The sequence below is a fragment of the Lutjanus erythropterus genome, chromosome 10 (assembly GCF_056507025.1).
Source record: "Lutjanus erythropterus isolate fLutEry1 chromosome 10, fLutEry1.hap2, whole genome shotgun sequence".
NCBI classification, from domain to species: Eukaryota; Metazoa; Chordata; class Actinopteri; order Lutjaniformes; family Lutjanidae; genus Lutjanus; species Lutjanus erythropterus.
In genome coordinates, this window is record NC_139326.1 from 11,380,962 (window position 1) to 11,400,584 (window position 19,623).

The window sequence follows — 19,623 nt, forward strand, 5'->3', positions numbered from 1 at the left end:
AGAGCTTGTTAATTCTCTTATTAACTTATTTTGTCTCTTTCATGTCCTTGATTATATTCCTGATAAGAGGAAATAGACACAATTAGATGACCTGTTAACTCAGCCACTCTTTCTAGTTTATTTCTGTTTCTAAAGTTTTAACGTGTGTTCACCTTCATTCCATGGGTCCCCAGGGAAAAAAACAAGGTTGGGAAACACTGTAGTGGAGCACATGTGGGGCAAAATGTCAACCATTTATTTTGTGTGTGTTTTAAGAAACGAGATAGAGGAGGGTCTGAAGCGACTGTGGGCTGTGAAACCATCTGGTGAAACATTTATGCATGAGGGGATAAAAGAGGTCAGTTTACCATCTCAAGTGAAGTATTTACATCTCAGTAGCTTTTCACAAACATTCACAATCTTAATTATTATGAAACTGAGATCTGATAAAATGTTTGTCCTTCGTTTTATGAACCTGAAGGCCAGAGCTCAGATACAGACACAAACGACCAAGTCCTCGAGCATCATCCTGGCTCTGACGGACGGGAAACTTGACGTTTTCATTCATGACCTCGCAGTGAAGGAGGTGAGATTTCTATCAACAAACGGTTGTACAAGTTGTTAAAGTGTCAAAATATTTAATCCACTTAGTTTAACTAATGTGTTTTTTATTTTAGTTTATTCAATTAATGAAATATCTATTAATTTGTTTTTTCTTGAATGTGATTTTGAGCCTGGACATCCTGCTTCTATTCAGTTCTTTTTTATTTCCTTTGCACTCTTTACCTTTTGCACATCATCTACACACTTGTTTGATCTGCAGGCTGATGCGGCGAGGAAATATGGCGCTCGTGTTTACTGTGTGGGTATCAAGGACTTTGATGAGCAGCAGGTAAGAGAGCTTTAGTCTTAATCTGCAGCAGTCAAACACAAGTGAAGTCTGTCACAGAGTGTATGCTGAATGATTACATTTTATAACAACAGATATCATATTGGAAGACAGGTAAACACATGTAATGTGAGGGCTGTTACCTGTATAGAAAATCCTTGTCTTAAAGTGACAGTCCACCTAAAAAGTTCTCAGTATCAAGTAATCAACCTCCACTCAACTTAAAAAAAAGGTGTCCAACAAAGTTTGTAGATTGTAAGACAGAGCAGAAGCCACCGTCAGCTTGAGTTCATGTCAGCTGCACTGGATTTAAACAACAAATTCTCATGGAGGGAAAAAAAGAATCAATAAAGACTCCTGCAGCATAATCCACTTTTCAGATGTTCATCTGCAGGCTTAATATGCTCCAAATAGACATCTTTTGGCCATAAGATAAAATATGCTGCTTCCAGTGGAGCTCTGGTGCTTCCAGGACAGCAGTATCTGGGTATTTACTTCAGGATAAAGTCTAAGCTTTAGTTTAGTCTTTGGTTTCCTATTAATGATGGTGATTTGTTAAAATAAGGTTTTTTGTTTTTTTGGCTTTATTGTAAAGTAAATAGTGCTTTAACAATTTGGCAGCTGGGGTGCTCCATGATTACTGTTTGTTAATCTTCCTCAATGTAAACTAGAAAAGCTCACTCAGTAGAGATGGTGAAGCACCTACTGCAATGCCACCACAACTGCCAGATGCAACCAGCTAAGATTTGTAAAGTTTTCAGTAATGTGTTTTTGTATAGCTAGTTTTTTCACTTGCTAAAATTTAACCTAACTCTAGAGTGTTATTTAGCTCCCCTCCCAATGAGCTGGCGTGACATGGTTGGCACCAGTGGCTTATACCAGTATCTTCACTGTAGTTTTAAAAAGGAGCCCACTACAGCCTCTGAAAGATGGACACTTGTAACACTGACATACGCACACAGACACATACAAACACATGGTCCTCTTCAGGTTCACACCTGACAAAGATAGAAATTTATTTCACGAACTAAAACACATTTTATTAAGTGGGTAAAAACAACTAATGATCATGACAACACATTAGCATTATACAAAGAAATAGTGTAGTTGGTCATACAGCTCTGTTTATAGTGCATTTACATCAGTTTACAGTGCTGTATGAGGAGTGAATTCTCTGATATTGTCTATTTTTTTCTGTTTTGTGTAAGCTCTGTAAATGAGTGTTTGTTTTAAAAAGATGGTTTTGGGCCTCAGAAGTTCTCAGTAAGAAGCTAAATGAGTGAGCATTGATGTTCAAAGTGTAAACAGATCTTCAATCAGACAATTCTTCACACATTTCCTGATAAAAATCACAATATTGCAGTGTCTGTCTCCAGCACTAAGAGTGTAGTTTCTGTGTTGGATATTATTTACACTTGGACAGGCCAGCAGTCATGTCACCAAGAATCTGTTAAACACTGATGCAGGGATGAGTGGAGTGTGACTGTTAAAGATTACTGTGAACATTTTCTTTGTGTGCTGTTTTTAAGTAGAAAATGTAGATTAAATGCATCATTTATTCAGTTACTGGTCGATCACACCGTTAACACCTTTTTAAAATCAGTCAATTTAATTGACCACAGAAAACTCTCACCACTTTATTATTTATCTCTACATCAGATAATCTTCACTCCAGAGTTTGTGATGAAGTGAGAGCTGCACCGAAGTCACAATCTTTCCTCCTTATGTCAGTGATGTCTGTAGTTTTACTGTCACTCCTCCAACATTGTGGCCTGTCCCTCGGTAACCATTGGTAACCATCCTGTGATGAGCTCTTATTAAGTCAAAAACAAAAGGCAATATTGCTCCCAGTTTGTGCTGCAATGATTTTTTTTTTTATGGTTGAGCAAAGTGTTTGCCACAGTCATGCCATCTGCTATGTCTCCTCCTGCCCATGATATGAAAGGAAAGACAGTGCTCAGTCATAAAGAGGAAAACAGAAAAAGAAGAAAGCAGCATTAAATCTGCAGTACTTCTTGTTTACTCAACTCCTTCATGATACCAACAGCTTGTTGATATTGCGGACACCAAGGACCAAGTGTTTCCTGTCAAAGATGGCTTCCACGCACTCAAAGGCATCGTCAACTCTGTAAGTTTCCCTGCTTTGCGTTGGTGTGTGAGTGTGTGTGTGAGTGTGTTGTTGGACTTTCAGGTAGCTCAGGTTTGTCATTGATATATGAAATGAATAAGTAGAATTTAAACTAATTTTCTCTTTTCTACAACCAGTCACTTGGGCACAAAACTGACAGCTATTTAAAGTTTTTTTTCCCTATTTTAGAAATAATTGAATGAGGCAGATTGTTGGTAAATTTAGGAATCAGGTGGATAAATGGACAAAATATGTTTCCTGCCTTGGCTTCATTGAACAAATTAAAGCAAAACCTCTGTGAACTTCCTGTTAAGCTGCATGGAAAATGTCTGTGGAAATAACTGCTCCTTGTGTCCTCAGAGTTCGTAGACGGAGAAGGAAATGTCTTAGCCAATCCGTAGAAAATTAGACACTGTAATGGGAGCAGCTTGACAGTTAGTCACTGTCCATATGACATCCCCTTCACAGTGTTTTTATTGTGTTGAGTGACAAAACTCATGCCGCTTCAGTATAATTAAGGCTTTTATTTTTTAATTTCAATGAAAAATTCAGAATAAAAGCCAGCGTAACGCATCAAACCCATCTTGTCAGTGTAATGCTGTAATCAGTGAATAGCTGTCAGAGTGTAAGCGTCCCTTAAATAGTGTTTATATGAAGTTTCCCATGCAGCCTCCTCGTCCTCTGCCAGCCAATTAGTGATACTTTCCATTTGCTGTAGCTTTTAGCCTAAATGCTGTCAGCCAAGGCGGGGGTTTGTATGGCAACATTTTTACATGAATGTGAGCCCGGAGCCCTGCAGAGCTCGCTGACCTGAGCTGGACTTACATTTGTGCCGGAGCCGACAAGGCCAGCAGTGTTTAGGGAAAGAGCAGAACTAGACGGAGCTGTTAGACTTGCAGCTGGAAGGGCACAAAAGCCAAAGGGTGTGTCTTGTTTCTGTTGTGTGATGTAAAGTACAACAACTATGACTGATTGTGTTGCTTTTAACATGATGGTCAAGGAAAGGAGGGTCTAAAACTGCAGTCTATTTTCTCACAAAATGTAGAAATGGGTGCAGAATTTCATGGGTGCCAGTCTGCCTTTTAGATCTCCTTTTCTCATATTTGTCTCAAATATTTTAAACAAATTATCACTGTGATTAAAACATGAGTATAACAAATATTTTTTTTGCAAAATCCAACAATTGCATTACCCCCAAATGACATCTGGGGTGCTCTGGATTCAGTCAAGGTGATGCATCTTTCATGCATATTGCAGCAAAATAATAAAAAGCAATAGAAAAATGCAACCACAATTCATGCAAAACAGGTGGTATCATTATAAAGTATGAGTAACAGTGACTAGCACTCTGAAAAAGGAAAAAATGACACACTTATTCTAACCTATAATGTTGTGTCTTTAATGAGCATGTGAATCCAGCTTGTACTAATAAACATACAAACATGCTTATAGCCTCTGAAAGAGTGGATTTGATTATTGATAATTAGAAGAAAATATTCCCCTGCTTTGTTAGCACTGAGCAAAGAAAATCTGTTATGTAGAGAAGTGCATTCACACTGTCTTGTGCAGAAGGTTGTCCTTCCAAATAAAGTCATGTATATATTTTTATACTTTATTTACACTTTCCAAAATGTTTTAAAGCCTGCACAAGAAGGTCCAGCCCAGCAACAAAAGCTCATCCCCTCCTCAGTCCTCAGAGGCGCTGAGCACAGTGACGCTTCCAGCATCCAAATGAAATGCGGAGCATTCTTCTCTGATTAGTAATACTGGATTCCTGACTAGTTGGCCTCCTCGCTCCTCTGTTGGATTTCGAGGATTTGAGATCATCTGTGCAGCCTTTTGCTGCAGGATCCACGCTGCCTCTGTGACCAGCATGACAAAACTCACAGAAAGAGCTCGGCAAAAGTTCTGCACCCTGTTAGGCCATTTTTCTTTTCTTTTCCGTTTTTTTTTTTTTTTTTTTTTTTTTTGGGTTGTTTTGTAATCTGCACTGGCCCTTTGTTGTCTGAGCTGCGGGCATTTTGGGAAAACCCCAAATTGCGAAGTAGCCACATCATTATCGCTAACATGCTTATAGCTACTAAACACATTCAGCTGAGTGTAACTAAACCTGGACAGTTATCGCCAACTTCCAGACGAATCCGGGTGTTATCTCAGGACGCACTCCTGTTAAATAATGACTGACAGGAATGCCCTCATGAACCTTTTTCACCTAATTATTTCCACAAAATGACTAAACCAGCCTCATCCTTTCAGAAACCCCACCACTTACAGCACTGGCTGAGATATTTGGATGACTTTGGGTATTTGGACGACTGCCTCCTTTTCCCCCGGCAGCCTGTAAATAATGTTTGTCACAAGATCCCAGAGAAATGAATAGCTGCTGTTTGTGTTCAGGCCTCTAATCTGAGCATTCAAAGCTTATATTTTAATATCTCCAAAACACTGAGGATCTAGTTTGTACATCTTCCAACCTTAACAAATTACTTAATTTACCCACATTTCTTTAGAAGTGCTGTATTTTATGGTAATTAAGAGTAATAGCCTTTTGGAGCTGAAGTGTTCACATTTCTACACTTAGCGCGAGAACAATTCCTTTCCGCTGGTTCCTCTATCATTCTAAGCAGTTTTGTTTTATTTTCTTTTTTTTTTTCCTCCTTTTTTCTCGGGCACTGCCAAGGAAGTAATTAGACGGGGAAAATAGTGGCACAGAGGAACAGCAGCAGATCCTTTTCCTCCCAGCTGTCATCCACAACCCTCTCCCCTTTTAACGATTCCATATCAAACCATCATATTTAATAAGGCCGCTGTAAACACTTCCCTCTTCCAGTCCTCAGATTGAAGTTTCACCCAACATCAAATGAAAGGTTCAAGTGTCCTATATTGCAGTTAATATGCTTCTTTTTACTGACTGTGTACTGGGATTTGCATAGTTTGTCCTTTGTTGATTTATTGAATCATAGCGGATAGTGCGGCTCCATGACAGTGGGCTCACACAGGCCTCTTTATATGATAATGCAGGATCCCGGAGGTTTTTAATAGAACTGAGAAATGTAATAGTCTTGCATAATTTTCCCATAAAGGCTGACACAGCTGCCGTTCCTCCCTCCCGTTCTCGCCGCTGATATTCGGCGGTCTCCTTTAGCCGCCAGGCCCCGATCAGGAGCGAGACATTTCTCAGGTGTTGCACCCTAATCTGTTTTCTAAACTTGACAGAGCCGATAACGGCCGGGACTTGATGTATTTATTCTCGGCCCTCAAGCGATAATGTACCCATTTAATTTTTTTTTTCTCGTCCTCCAGATATTAAAGCGATCGTGCACAGAGATCCTGAGTGTGGAGCCCTCCAGTGTCTGTGTGAACGGTGAGTGGATCAGTCCCTGGAGCTCTGCACAGATAAATTCAGTCCCTCTTTTTACTGCTTTCTAACAGAACTTACGACATCTTTCCAGGAGTAACTGGAAAAATGTCTCAGTTTCAAGCAGTCGGGAGGTAGCAAATCAGCATAGAGACGAAGAGTGGATCAGTGTGGGTCACTGACAGTCATCTGACAGAGCTTCATAGGACACTCAAACTCCCCACAGAACCTCAGAAGCTTTTAAATATTTCAGACTTTGTTTGGTCCTTCAAAATTAACCCTTCATGACTGGTAATAGAAAAAGAATTCAAAGAGTGAAGCCATCCTTCTCAGATTGTTTCATTTGAAGGATTTTTATAGGCCTAGAGAGATGAAAGTATCCTGTATTTTATGAGCAAAAAGAAAAAGTCAGGTAAACATTCGTGTCTTATCACTTTAATCATCCTCATCAACCTTTCATATGAGAGTTGTGACCTCCAAAGTTGTAGTTTGTTCCAGCTGTCATAAAATAGACAGAAGATACAGAAGTTAAAACATGAAGCTCAAGCATTGTTGTTTTTATAAAACTATAGTTTAGAAGATAGTTTTGATTATCAATCAATTTGCACATTATTTTCACAATTGATGTAAAGTTTTATGTCTCCACCCCCAGGACTAATCAGTAGATGCGTATATTTGTGTTCACATTCATGAAACTTTTCATAGTGCTAGCAGTCCATGAAAGCTCTACATGGTACTATTTTCCCCAAACACTGGGTGGTAAAAGGTTAATGCACCGAGGTCCACTGGAGCCAGCTTTTATAGTCTTGTATGCAAAAGCCCTGAAACTCCAGATAAAAACCAGAACAAACTGCTTAACTATATGTATGTTTCTCCTCCCAGTCTTATCTGAAATTTGTTTACATTCCACAGAGTCCTTCGACATCGTCCTCAGAGGGAATGGCTTCGCCCTCGGCCGCAGTAATGAAGGTGTTATGTGCAGCTTCATAGTGGACCAGCAAACCGTCAGTAAGTGGTGGTAGTGACTGTAGTACACATCGCGTTCAGTCAGTCATATCTGTGGCAGAGTTTCTTAACTAAGAAGACAGGCTGTTCTGATATTTTCTAATCACTATGAACAGTAAAAAAGCCAAATGTGGATCCGCATAATAACTCCTGTGTGTCTCTCACTGATATGTGCCCTAAATCAGTATCTCAATGCATCCGCTATCACAAATTAAAATAGTCGAACTGGAATTTGTGGGTGTTGTTTTGACAATAAATAGATCATAAATCTTACATCAGCCTAACATTGAGTACAGCAAAAGGCAATAAAGCAGATAAATGAAAATAGCCAAATTATTTGTGGAGATGCCTCAATTTAGTCAAAGCCCCAAGGTCTGCTCTGTAGCCGGGGATTTGTTAATACAATGATGAATCATTTGCAGTTTATACAACATCTGTGTTCAACACTGCTGTCAGTTTATCAGATATAAGCAGAAATTTGAGTAACTGCCCAGTGTGAGCTGAATTCAGATCTTATAATTTGGGAAAATACCCATTATCTACTTTACCACATATTAGTCTTCAGTTTTTCTGTAACCATGATCACTCAGTCTACGCGAACTAAGTAAAGATTCATTGCTACAAAAGATTTTCTGAAGGGGATTACCCACATTTCATAGTCCTAATTATATAATTAGAGTGACATGGAAGTCAGTATGCACACAGCTGCAAGCACCGTGTCCTTTGTCTACAAAACTCTGGCCTCTTTCTCGTAAGGGATTTGGACTTTGTGACTCAGGAATTTACACAGATCACCGATGTGATATCAGTTAAAATCTCTGACTTTAACCTACAAACTTTATCAGTGCAGCGCGCCACAAGCATCAGTGCAGGAATGTCATGAGTGATAAGAAAAAGTTTTCCCTGGAGCAGTGGTTCCCACAGTGGGTGTCACGGCACCCTGTTTTATGTTTTTAAACATATCAAAAGATTTTTTCAGAAGTAGAAAAAGAGGAATAGTAACCATCAGAGGAAGTGACGGAAAGATTGGACACGTCAAACTCAAAGAAATTCTGATACATTGACTTCAACACAGTCTGACAGAACAGAATTTCAGCTGACCAACAAAAACTGAAATCAGACACAACACTACTAGACTAACGGCTTAACTGACAGTTTTTGGCTGCTTGTGGAAGACAGACATCCATCATTATTTGATAGCGCATTCTTGGTGGTACTGCACATTAACAAATCGTGCATGTGTGATCTGGCTATCCGATTCCCGGCATAAGAAGATAAGAAACGGCCTGTGAGTGGAGTCAGACTGGCGGTTTGTGCCTCACGTGTCCTGTTAAAATGCCTGCAACTGCCTTTTTTGGTTTTGATTTATTTGTTTATCCATGTACACCTTAAATATACTCATTTTAATTAAAAAAAAAATGAAAAAAATATGTAACAGTATAATATAATATAATAGAATATAATACATTATATATCATATATATATATATATATATATATATATATATATATATATATATATATATATATATATATATATATATATATATATATATGTATATATAAATATATATATATATACACACATATGTATATATTGCTGTCTTAGAGTAACACACTCTCCACCCACTGAGTGTTTCATACATGTTGAATTATAGCGAGGAAATATGAGGATTCTTTGTGTTTCATTTATTTTATATATTTTATGTCCATGCTGTGGACATAGAACATGTCACATCTCCTGCACAAATCTCAGAACTCAACACATCCTTTTATTAGCTTGCTGCAGTGTGAATTGATGGTGGGTTTTCAGAGGCAGGACGTGGCAAAACCAGCCCCTGTCCCACCATATCTGTTATCTCATAGCTGCTTCCTATCTATACGATCTAAACTCACCAGAAGAAAGGGGGGGTATGTAGGTCACTGTGCTCCTTATTTTGTCCTCGCAGTCTGTTCTGTTGAGAAATCCTTTTTCAGGAAGCAAACGGGATTTGGCACCAAAAGCCAATCTTTTCAAGCTCTCATTTGGCCGTGGGATCTGTGGGATCGATGACTGCCAATGACAACACTTCCCTCCTTGACAAGTTATTTTTGATTTTCAACATTTTAACTCGACTAAAACACTTGAGCATATTTTTTTTTCTTTTAAAAAAGAACTTCATCCGAATCAGGAAGTGGCCATTAGCAGATGTCTTCCTGTTAGTCCTTTCTCAGTTTAGGCTGTCTCACATTCGCCCACTTGGGGCTATTTATTCCCTTATTGGCTTTTGCATGTGTTCAGCCCAGACCTTTTTAACAGTGGGGCACCTTATAATTATGGACAGGCATCATGGCGACTATGGAACACACACACCACATATGTGGAACAGATGCTACAGTCTTCTCCATCACCAAACCAGTCGGAACCCCGAGCAGACGAGCAGAAAAGAAATATCAATAATCTCAACGACCTCCATGGCTGAAGGCGGTTCAGGCCTCTGTCAACCTGTGCACACACACACACACACTCACACACACGTACACAGAGATCATAATCTAATACGTCATGTCTTTCTTTTTTCTTGCTCTTTCTTACTCCCATCGATTGAAGAGTGCTAAAATATCAAATATAACACAGATGATACTTTCCAGACTGCAAAATAGAGATATTAAGTTTTGAATGTAACTGATTTTAATTTTAAAAATAAATTCATATGATCCTTCACATGTAGTACAGAGGGTCAAAGAGGTCAAAAAGAGTTCCTATGAATTGTTGGCTCATTGTAAGTAAGTAAGTGATAAGTATCTCTTTTTTTTCTAGCTCACAAAAAATATTAACCTCCTAGGTGGAAGGACAGGAGAGGAGGGCATCAGCAGTTTAAACTCTGAAAAGAACACAGATGGATTTTAAAAGCAAATTGCATTAACGTCTGAAGACAAACTCACATACAGACGAGTAATATTGATACACCGTAAAAAATAACAAGCGTAAAATCAGATCTGTTTTATTGATTATATTCTACAATCTCAGGATTTGTGTATCACAGTCATCCAGAGTTAATTTAGAACTGTTATGTCTTCTTTTTTGTTTTTTTTTACAGATCGTAAGCCGAGTACTGTGCGGAACGATTACATACTGTGTCCTGCACCAAAGCTCTATGATGTCGGACAGTAAGTAGCCTGTGGGATTTCTGATGAAAGGTGTTTATGAGCATGTTAGTGTTGCATATGGTGCAAATATCAACTTTTTACTAAATATTAGTACATCACTATCAGATATTGGCCAATCACATTGTCTGCTGCTGATATGGTGCAGGTTTCTCCACTTTAACAGGCACAGAAAAAAAAACTGCTGTTTTATTTTCTCCCTGAGTGGGAGGACACCCAAAATAAAGGGGAATTTTAGGTTTTGATACAAAAATAAGATGTCTACTGACACAATTAAATAATTAACAAGTAGTGTATCATAACTGATAATTATAGTTGTGTGTAGAACCTCATTTAAACAAAGAGCACTCTTTGTTTTCCCAAACTGATCACCAGATACTATGCCAAGATAGACAAGTGATAGTGAAAATGAGGGTTTTGCTTATTATGTAATCACACATAAAAATAGAGCTTAAGAAGATTATTTTTATTTTTAAGTGAAAATATGACAGTAAAGACCCAAATGTCCCATTTTTTAACCTTTAATCAGAGTGTGCATAAACACTCATGTGAGGGCAACATGTCTGTGGATGTGTTTAAGTTTTCATCTTGGCGTGCAGATAACAGGAAATGTGTGAAGTTTTAATGACAGACGTCTCTGTGAACTCTTCTATAAATCCAGCTTCTATAAATGGGACCTTCTAAATATGTTAGACGGCAAATCCATATGTTGTAAAGAAAAGTAAAGGGGTGTTGTGTTTTTGTTCTTGGTGTTTGATTTTCAGCTACATCTGGAAATCAATAACTGATCTCAGTAGAAATCAGCAGTGTGAGTCATGCCTTCTTCTGTAAAACCACACACAGCAATACTTCCTCTCTGCTACTTACAGGTCTCTTTCAAAACAATTTAATTTCCCCTCCTTCAGGCATTTAGTTTTGTGTTTTGTGCTGCTCTTCTCTGTGTTCAGTTTTAGTTTCGTTTCTTATGTAAAACACCCGTATCACTCTTATATTTAGCTAAGATGTTTCAGTTCTCTTGATGTCTCTTGATCTTACATACGCAGTCTTTATTTTTTCTGCTTCTTTTTTGCGCAGATAAACAACTCCTAAATCTATAAATCAGCTGTATGTTAAAACAGTAAATGAAAGGATGAAGAGTTTGGCGTAGCGTAAAGACGCAGTAAACATTGTAGACAGAGCCCGACAGAAAAACACCCCCATACATACAACCCAAAGATTTAAGTAAAAACAGTGTAAATATGGATTTATTCCTGGCTGTGTAGCTATTGTTTGATTTTAACGTCATCTCTTTTAATCCCAAACCATAACAGATGATCGCTAAGGCATCCTAGATGGAACAACAGATTTTAATGTCCTCGATGACTGCAATCCAATCAAAAATGTATGATTATGAGTGCCGCTGGCTCCTGGAGGTCTCTCAGCTCTAAAACAGATTATGTATCATATGATGACAGCGATGCTGTAACTACTCCAAATCAACTTGAACCTCACCTCAGATAATCCCCTCATGTTAACGTCCAAACTGCTCATGATGACATGTTTTTGTGCCAGGCTCTGACAGACAGTGCTGAGAGAGGAAAGTGAAGGGATGTGAAATGTGAAGTTAGACATTTATTCATGTGCTCAGTTCTAGTTTTGAAGTTTTTAGTAGACAAATATAATAACGGCTTGAACAATAACAAACACATGACACTAAATACACAAAGATGCATATATGCACAAACAAAGAACACACTGTCTCATGCAGAAAAATGCACTTCTGCACCTGTATGTCAATGCATACACAGTCCTGTGCAGAATATATTGTGTATAAAGTACATTGGCACATGCAGTCTGTTCAGCTGTATTCAAAAGTCTGACGAGTGACCAGAGCTGAGAATTAGCTTCAGCTACATTTCTATATTCAGTGTTTCATTCATTGCCCCTGTTAGATAAACACATAGGTTAAATAAATGGGAAATTTGGCCAACAGGGCTAATAGGGCTACATAATTAATTGAAATATTAGTGAAGTTGCAATGTGGCCAATGCAATATCTAAATCGAAGAAGCTGCAAGTGTTTGTTAAAGGTAAAATCTGTGACAAAACAGCGTTATAATGAAGCACTATAGTGCTGCAGAGATGCCTTGGCCTGCAAATCTTGTTCTCCAGATGTAAGAAAACATGTCACATCATCATGATTTTAATAGTTTTGTATATGGAAATGTAAATTGTAATGCAAGAATGATCTTTCCTACTCATTGTGAATCATCAGTATTGCAATTGCAGTATCATATAAAATAATGGCAAAATTGCTTCTTTTTTTCCATATCGTGCAGCCTTACTTTTTAACTTGTGAGACTGCACACATTACAAGAAGCAGACTGAGGTGACCTTTAATATAAGTCCATCAAAATGATCACTGAGAGTAAATATTTTACTTTGTAAGTAATATCCTAAAAAGATGATTGCTGTTTTGCATACTTATTGAGGGTGCAGAGATATTTCAGTACCATTTCTTCCTTCCCAATACCAACTCCAAAGGGAAGATATCCAAAAACGTTATAAGGGGTTGCAAGGTTTTATTATTAGTATCTTGATGGCAATTTTGCCATGATCTTATGACATACTGCGCAAAAATCAGACTCATGTGCCATTGGTATAAGCCATTTTTTTATGCAGATAGAAAAATGAAAAAGAATATGCAGCCTCAGCGGAGATATGTGCTCTCACAGTCCTCTCTGTTTTTTTATTTACAGCAGGTCACTATTTCTTTTCCTCCAGCTGCTAGAAAAACTATATTTTACACTTTTTCCATCTGGCGTCACTTTCAGTAATAGAGGAAATTCACACAATGCAGTGGGATTGTAGTTGATTTTCCTCACATATCAGTGTGAAGAAAAAGCAAATTTTAGATACAACTGGTCTTCCAGTGGCTGCTGCAGTGGAGGTCCTCCTTCTAGTCAGATATTCTCTTTTGAATAGAAATCAGGAGAGCAAAGCAGAACCTGATATCTTTCAACTGACTCGCCAAGGATGCAGTAAAAAGATGAACCTGAGCGACTACATCTGTAAACCACAGGCCTACACTGCCTGAGCTGATGCTGCTGCTGCTGCTACGTGCCTGCCATTTGCAAAAGGCCTGCTTAATTAACTCTTGGCTGCCGATGGTGACCCATTAAGTAGTTAGCTGGTACGGGCGGTGAGTAAACACATCTGCTGGAGGGGCTTTAAAAGGATGTGTGACAGATGCAGCCATTCCCTTTTCCACACTCCCCATTTAAATAATTCACCATGCACTGACAATCCCTGCACCCAGGACCACCTGCATGGAACGGCGGAGCCCGGAAACTTCCGTCTCCGTCCATCTGTCTGCTTCTGCTCCATCACCGCTCCCGGCGCACAGGGCGCTCCGTTAACACGGCTCTAGTCAGCCGAAGAAGAATCGCCTTTTCGCTGCACATTCCTTCTCCCTGTTTCCTCTTTTGAACCATGTTTTGATACACGTGAGGCCTTCTCCTCAGCGAGCGTTGCTTGGATTGCCGGGGAACATATTCCACGTCCAGCGGTCACCCGAGTTGAGGTGCTCAGCTGCAGCCTCCTGTCCCACTGGGTACTCGGAGCAGGCGGCTCCACATCCAGCCTGGATGTCCAGGAATCACAGTGTCCTCAGTTGGTCATTGAGCTGTGTAGGAGCACTCATGGTGGGGGCATCATCTGCGCTGACAGCTGCGGCATCAGGCTTGAAACACTGGCATCTGCTGATGCCCTTCCTTCCCTCCCTAGCCCATTCACCACCCACCCCCCATTCCCCTCTTTCCACTCTGCATAGTCCCATTAGGAGACCCCACACACCCTGCTGGGGCCCCGATCGAGAGGTTAAGTGGCTGCGCTCTTGCAGCAGCATGTCCTCACCTGGTGTTTTCACAATAATGGTGGAGGACAAAAAATAACTGAGGGGGGAGTCGACACCTGCGTTACAAAGCAGGTACAGTAGCTAATGCTAAAGCTAGTCAATAATTAAAAAAGACCGTCCCAGGGCTGCTGCTAACAGCAACATCACTCCATCTGTTCAAATGCAGGCATGAAGATGTTTATGATAAACTTGCCCTCTTGTTTGACAACATGTCAGATGTGCAGTGATTTGCTGGAACTGGCTAGAATGTCAGGAGTAACAATTTAAGTCTCTTCTTAGTGCCATAAAACAAAAATAAGCTATGAATTGAACCATAAAATTCAGAAGAGGTGACATTCTTAAAGTTCAACACTTCAGCTGTAGTGATAATTTTCTTCATAAGTCTAAGAATCAATTTTAGATGATAAATATCTTAATCTGTCCCAAATTTGTGACATTTCTCAGGTGTTAGTACTTAAGCAGTTTTGCTTTTTTTTTTTTTTAGCCTGTTGACTACAAATCACATTTATTGTACTTTACATCCAAGATCTTTGGCCTGTGTCTCCTTAAAATCATGCAATGCCTGTTTGTGACCTCACATCACCGGTTGTGCCATGAAAATGTATTAGAGATCAGCTCGACTTGTGTAGTATTTGACATCAAACATAAAACGTAAGTAGACGAGCACTCGGGGAGCGCAGACGTTCACCATGGCCAAATGACCTATCTCTCAATGTTAACAACATAATTTGTGTATCTCTCCTGTGATTTGGATACAGTCCAAACTTTAATGGCTTCGTCCTTGGCTCATGCTACACGCTTTCACCAAGTTTCATGAAAATTGGACCAATAGTTTTTCTGGAAATCTGCTGATAACCAGACAAATGAATGGCACAGAAAATGTAACCTCCTTGGGGGAGGTAATAATTTTTCCAAAACATTTTCACATGGAGTATTATCACATAATAATATAACATTGACAAAATATAATTAAGAGGAATCAAGACAGTAGATTAGTAGGTGTATAATGCAACACACCTGTATGGTCCTTTAAGTTACCAGTTGCAATGTCAGAAAACCATCTCTCAATATGAACTTTGTAGCCTCAGTCAGTTTTTCAGAGTGCATGTCGCTCTTTCCAAATGTATGTCTCATTCTGGAGCACAACTTCTCATCTGGTCCCCAGGCGTCATGAGGCGATCCCTCCCCTCCGTCAGAACTTCTGCCACACAAACTCGTGCAGACTGATGACTCCTGGATGCCGAGTGACAGGCCTTGCATATGCTCTGCTGTGAATTATTCAGCTTCCTCAATTTTCACATCTTTAAGGGAAGTTTGAAAGCCATTAGCGTCACCATTGTCAGCCTCTCCAGCTGTATCGCATCACCAAAGCTTAGTGTCACGGCGTTCTTACTTTCTGACAGATTACAGCGAGCCCGGGGACAAAGTTTTTCCAACGTGGAGCCAGAGATCCGCAGCGGGGAAGAAGCCTTCTGCCATTCAACTGGTGTCCCTGGGAGCCTGTGTCGCTTTCTACCCACATTTTGACTGATCCCTGAGCCCCGTGACAATCTGCCCTCTCATCTCCCATTTATTCAAACATAACCATCGACCCACCAAGCAGCTGCAGCTCTCTCCTCAGTGTCACTCACTTGCTTTCACCACAGAGAAGTTAAATGACAGCGAGCGTTATTGTAAATTATTCATTGGGCTCCTTTTTAAAGTCACTCTCTTTCCTTTTTTCATTCTTTTAAACCCTTTTTGTCTCCTCTTTACTTTGTTTTTTGCTTAGTGTTTCCCTCATAACATTTAGTGATGAACATGACCATGGTTTTGCAAAAAGGGTGAATTTAGAGCGTAAAAACACCAGTTATGCACAGGGTTATTTATAGAGCTTAACAAAAGAGTAAAACTAACAATTTAAATTATCGATTTGTCTTTGATCATTTTCTATTTCAATTATTCAATCAATTATTTGTCAATAAAATGTCAGAAGTTAATCAAAAACTATGCACACATTTCCAATACGTCTGACTAGGGTTGTATGAAGCATTAAAATTTGACTCATCCCATACATCTGTTTTCTTAATTAAAACGAAAAACACAACCGCACTCCTTCTGAATTCAGGTTTCTCCCTTTTACTGAACAAAGAATAACTTAATAGTGTTAATTCATCGTAAAACACAGCTCATTAAAACTTGACAGAAATCAAAACAAAAAAAGCACCAAAACCATCTTGGTTAGTCTTTCCACTGTTCCAACAATCACCAACTCGGTGTGGTCGAAATAAATCCTTAATTCACTCCATCAGATGCGAAAATATTCCAGCTCTACAGGTTTTCCTTCAACTCGTCCTTCAGTTTAGTGGGTGTGTCAGTCTGTTCCTGAGCAGCGGTTCTCACTCCTTCTTTGGAGGTACACCAGTAAAAATAGCAAAATAAAATGACATGAATTGTCCAAAATGATCACCCCCCTCCACCACCACCAAAAAACCCCCCCAAAAAATGGACTCAGCGATGGCCAGTATATTTGTCTTATCGATTAAGATTGTGTCTGACCAGCAGTCCAAAACCCAAAGGTTTTTCATTTGCAATGACACAAAAAAGAGAAAACTAGCAAATTCTTACATTTGAGATGCTGGAAACCTCAAGTTTTTGATATTTTCTCTTCACAAGTGAGTTAAAAATTAAAAGTGTATATGAATTTTACATCAAGTGACCAATCAACTGACTAATCATTTCAACATTAACTGTAATATACAGAATAACCACTTTAATAGATGTTGTCACCTGATTTCTAATCTTTTGTGTGTTAATATTCCTGGAAATAAAAGGGTGAAAAATAGAAGTGCATATACGACTTATGCCACTATGTGGGAGCAGATTCTGCCTACTCAACAGTAACTCACTAAATTAGCAAGAAAAAAGGCCTCGCTGACTATGGTTGGGTTGTGGTGCATTAAGGATGTCCGGCGATGTCAGACTCGTTTGGAGGGGGGGGGGGCAGGCGTTTGTCAGTGTAACTCGCTTGGGAGCTTTCCTCCTTCACACGCCGGGGTCCACACCTCCAGCTTGATTAACAACCTGCCCACCATTATCAAGGATTGAGGGTGTCAGCTAAATTAGCCTCTCCCCTCACCCATTCAGCACAAGCACTTAGTTAACATGCACGGACCTGGAACGGCTTCGCTGAGCTGCAGAGGCGTGCAGCGTTTCACTAATCCACGATGGACATGAAGGGATGTTTCCTGATAGAAGCAAACTGGTTCCCTCTCAAAGTCAGGAGTTTTCACATCTTTTTGAGTGCACAGTATACGCTCATGATTAAGAAGAGCAGAGAGCAGGAACGTGGCTTCTTTAGTGTGCCTGCCCAGTGATTAATACAGGTAGGTAGGAGCAGGTGCAAATATTTTAAACAATCCAAACACCTGTGGTAGAACATAGACTACAACAAAGTGGAGTGTGTGGAATAAACTAATGTAGAAATATTCAAAATCTGTATACAACATTTAACACAAAATTTCCCCCCCAAAAAACATTTCTTGCATGGGATCGAAAGCTGTTTGTCTTTTCTAAACTCTAAAACTTGTTTGCTCAACTTTTTTGTCTGTCTATCTAAAAAAAAGGCATATATCAAATGCCAATATAGATCTAGATATATATCAATATAGCTGTGACAGATCAATACTAGCTGATAATTTATCTGCCCCAATATTAATTGTGCATCCCTAATTCATTTAAGTTTTTATCTATTCTTTTTGTCCTTGACTGCTCCTTGTATGTTGTTGTTGTCTCTTATATTCTGGTTTTGTAGTTGTCAGATTCTGAGTGTTTTTGCTCCCTGGTTTCTTTTAATGTTTTAAAATCTTGCGCCAGAATTGAACTAGAACAGAGTTTTGCAATAAGTGCTCATTTAAAGTGTGAGTGCTGATGTTCATGGAGTAATCTGCAATGTCACCTAAAAATCATAACTTAAAAACCATCCTGAATAATTACCCTCTCACAGCTTTAATTGGGCCTGTACTTTCTTTATTTCCTTTATTTATGACTTTGCTCAGCTAAATCGTCCCTTACAAATATAGATTAAATGGTTTAAATGAAAGGAGTCTTGGCTGTCTTACTTGAGGAACAGCATTACGTGCAGAAAGAAAAAAAAAATAGAATAAACAAATAAAAAGAGTAAAGAAGAGTTAAGTGGAGGCATCAACAAGTTGAGTGAAGTGTCAAAGTGCATCCGGTTTGAAAGTTCCATGAATTGTACTTTAAATATTTAGCGTGGGTAAATTAGGAAAGGTGCAAAGGAGTCAGTTTAGAATATTTAGAATACACTGCATAGTAATGGACACATGGTCTGGTTGCTCATCTGTTCTGAACCACAGGAGAATTGGTGGCCCAAGGCACTGCCTCAGGCAAGATCCAAAGCAAAGCAAAGAGCTCTCTTGTTATTATTCCGCAGCACCAGTTTTATGCGAGCCTCCCCTGTACGCTACCACACACTCACAGCTGGCCCCTCACACACACAATACCACTCCGCGTACTTCTTTCTCTCTTCCTTTTTTTTTTGTGTGTGGCGGAGGGAGGATTTCAGGCGTTTCACTCGTTCCATATCCTGAATTCTCATTAAACCTGCGGTAATTGGATTGGGCGTAATAGACATATGGAAATTGCGGTGCCGTTCATCATTAGGGTTTTAATTGCGCCCATTTTGGCTTTGCATTTTTCCCTCTAAATAAGTCATAGGAGTTCACGAGCCTTGTTACTGCTAGTCAGGTTAGTTCATCCACACACGCTGACGGATGTGATAATGAGAGGATTTCCTCCCTCTGAGTCTGACCGTTTAGTTTGCACCCTTTGTGTTCTTTACAGAGCGTTGTCCTACTGTGAGCGCCGTACTTGTTAATAATTTTTAAACAGGATTTACTCGTGAAATAAAACAATATAGCTCATTATTCTATCACTGGAAGTTATAAGAGTTGTTTTGTAGAATCCTACCAATGATTTTACTAATGTTCATATTAAAAAAGGTAGATCTCATGCCACTACATGTTCCTTTTTTACTCTAACACTTTCAGTATAGACCTTTTGTCGCAACACCTATTTTGACATGTAATGTTGTGTAAACACAGGTGTTAGCAATGATACTAAATATGGTTCTGTTCAGGTAAAACTGAGTCACGGTGCTACTCCTGTGTTGGCTCACAATTACTATCATTGGTAACACCTGTGTTTACTCTACCATTTCAT

The 19,623-nt window shown here is 39.3% G+C and overlaps 1 protein-coding gene across 1 annotated transcript in view; it reads left to right on the forward strand.

The window, feature by feature from the left end:
* The window catches only part of antxr2a (ANTXR cell adhesion molecule 2a), an 89,525-nt gene that overhangs the window by 11,259 nt on the left and 58,643 nt on the right, over nt 1-19,623 (forward strand). Inside the window, exons 4-10 of the mRNA XM_084728199.1 lie at nt 256-337; nt 461-565; nt 803-871; nt 2,916-2,996; nt 6,300-6,360; nt 7,267-7,362; nt 10,440-10,509. Coding sequence (XP_084584325.1) covers nt 256-337; nt 461-565; nt 803-871; nt 2,916-2,996; nt 6,300-6,360; nt 7,267-7,362; nt 10,440-10,509 — 564 coding nt within the window. The remainder of the gene's footprint in view (nt 1-255; nt 338-460; nt 566-802; nt 872-2,915; nt 2,997-6,299; nt 6,361-7,266; nt 7,363-10,439; nt 10,510-19,623) is intronic.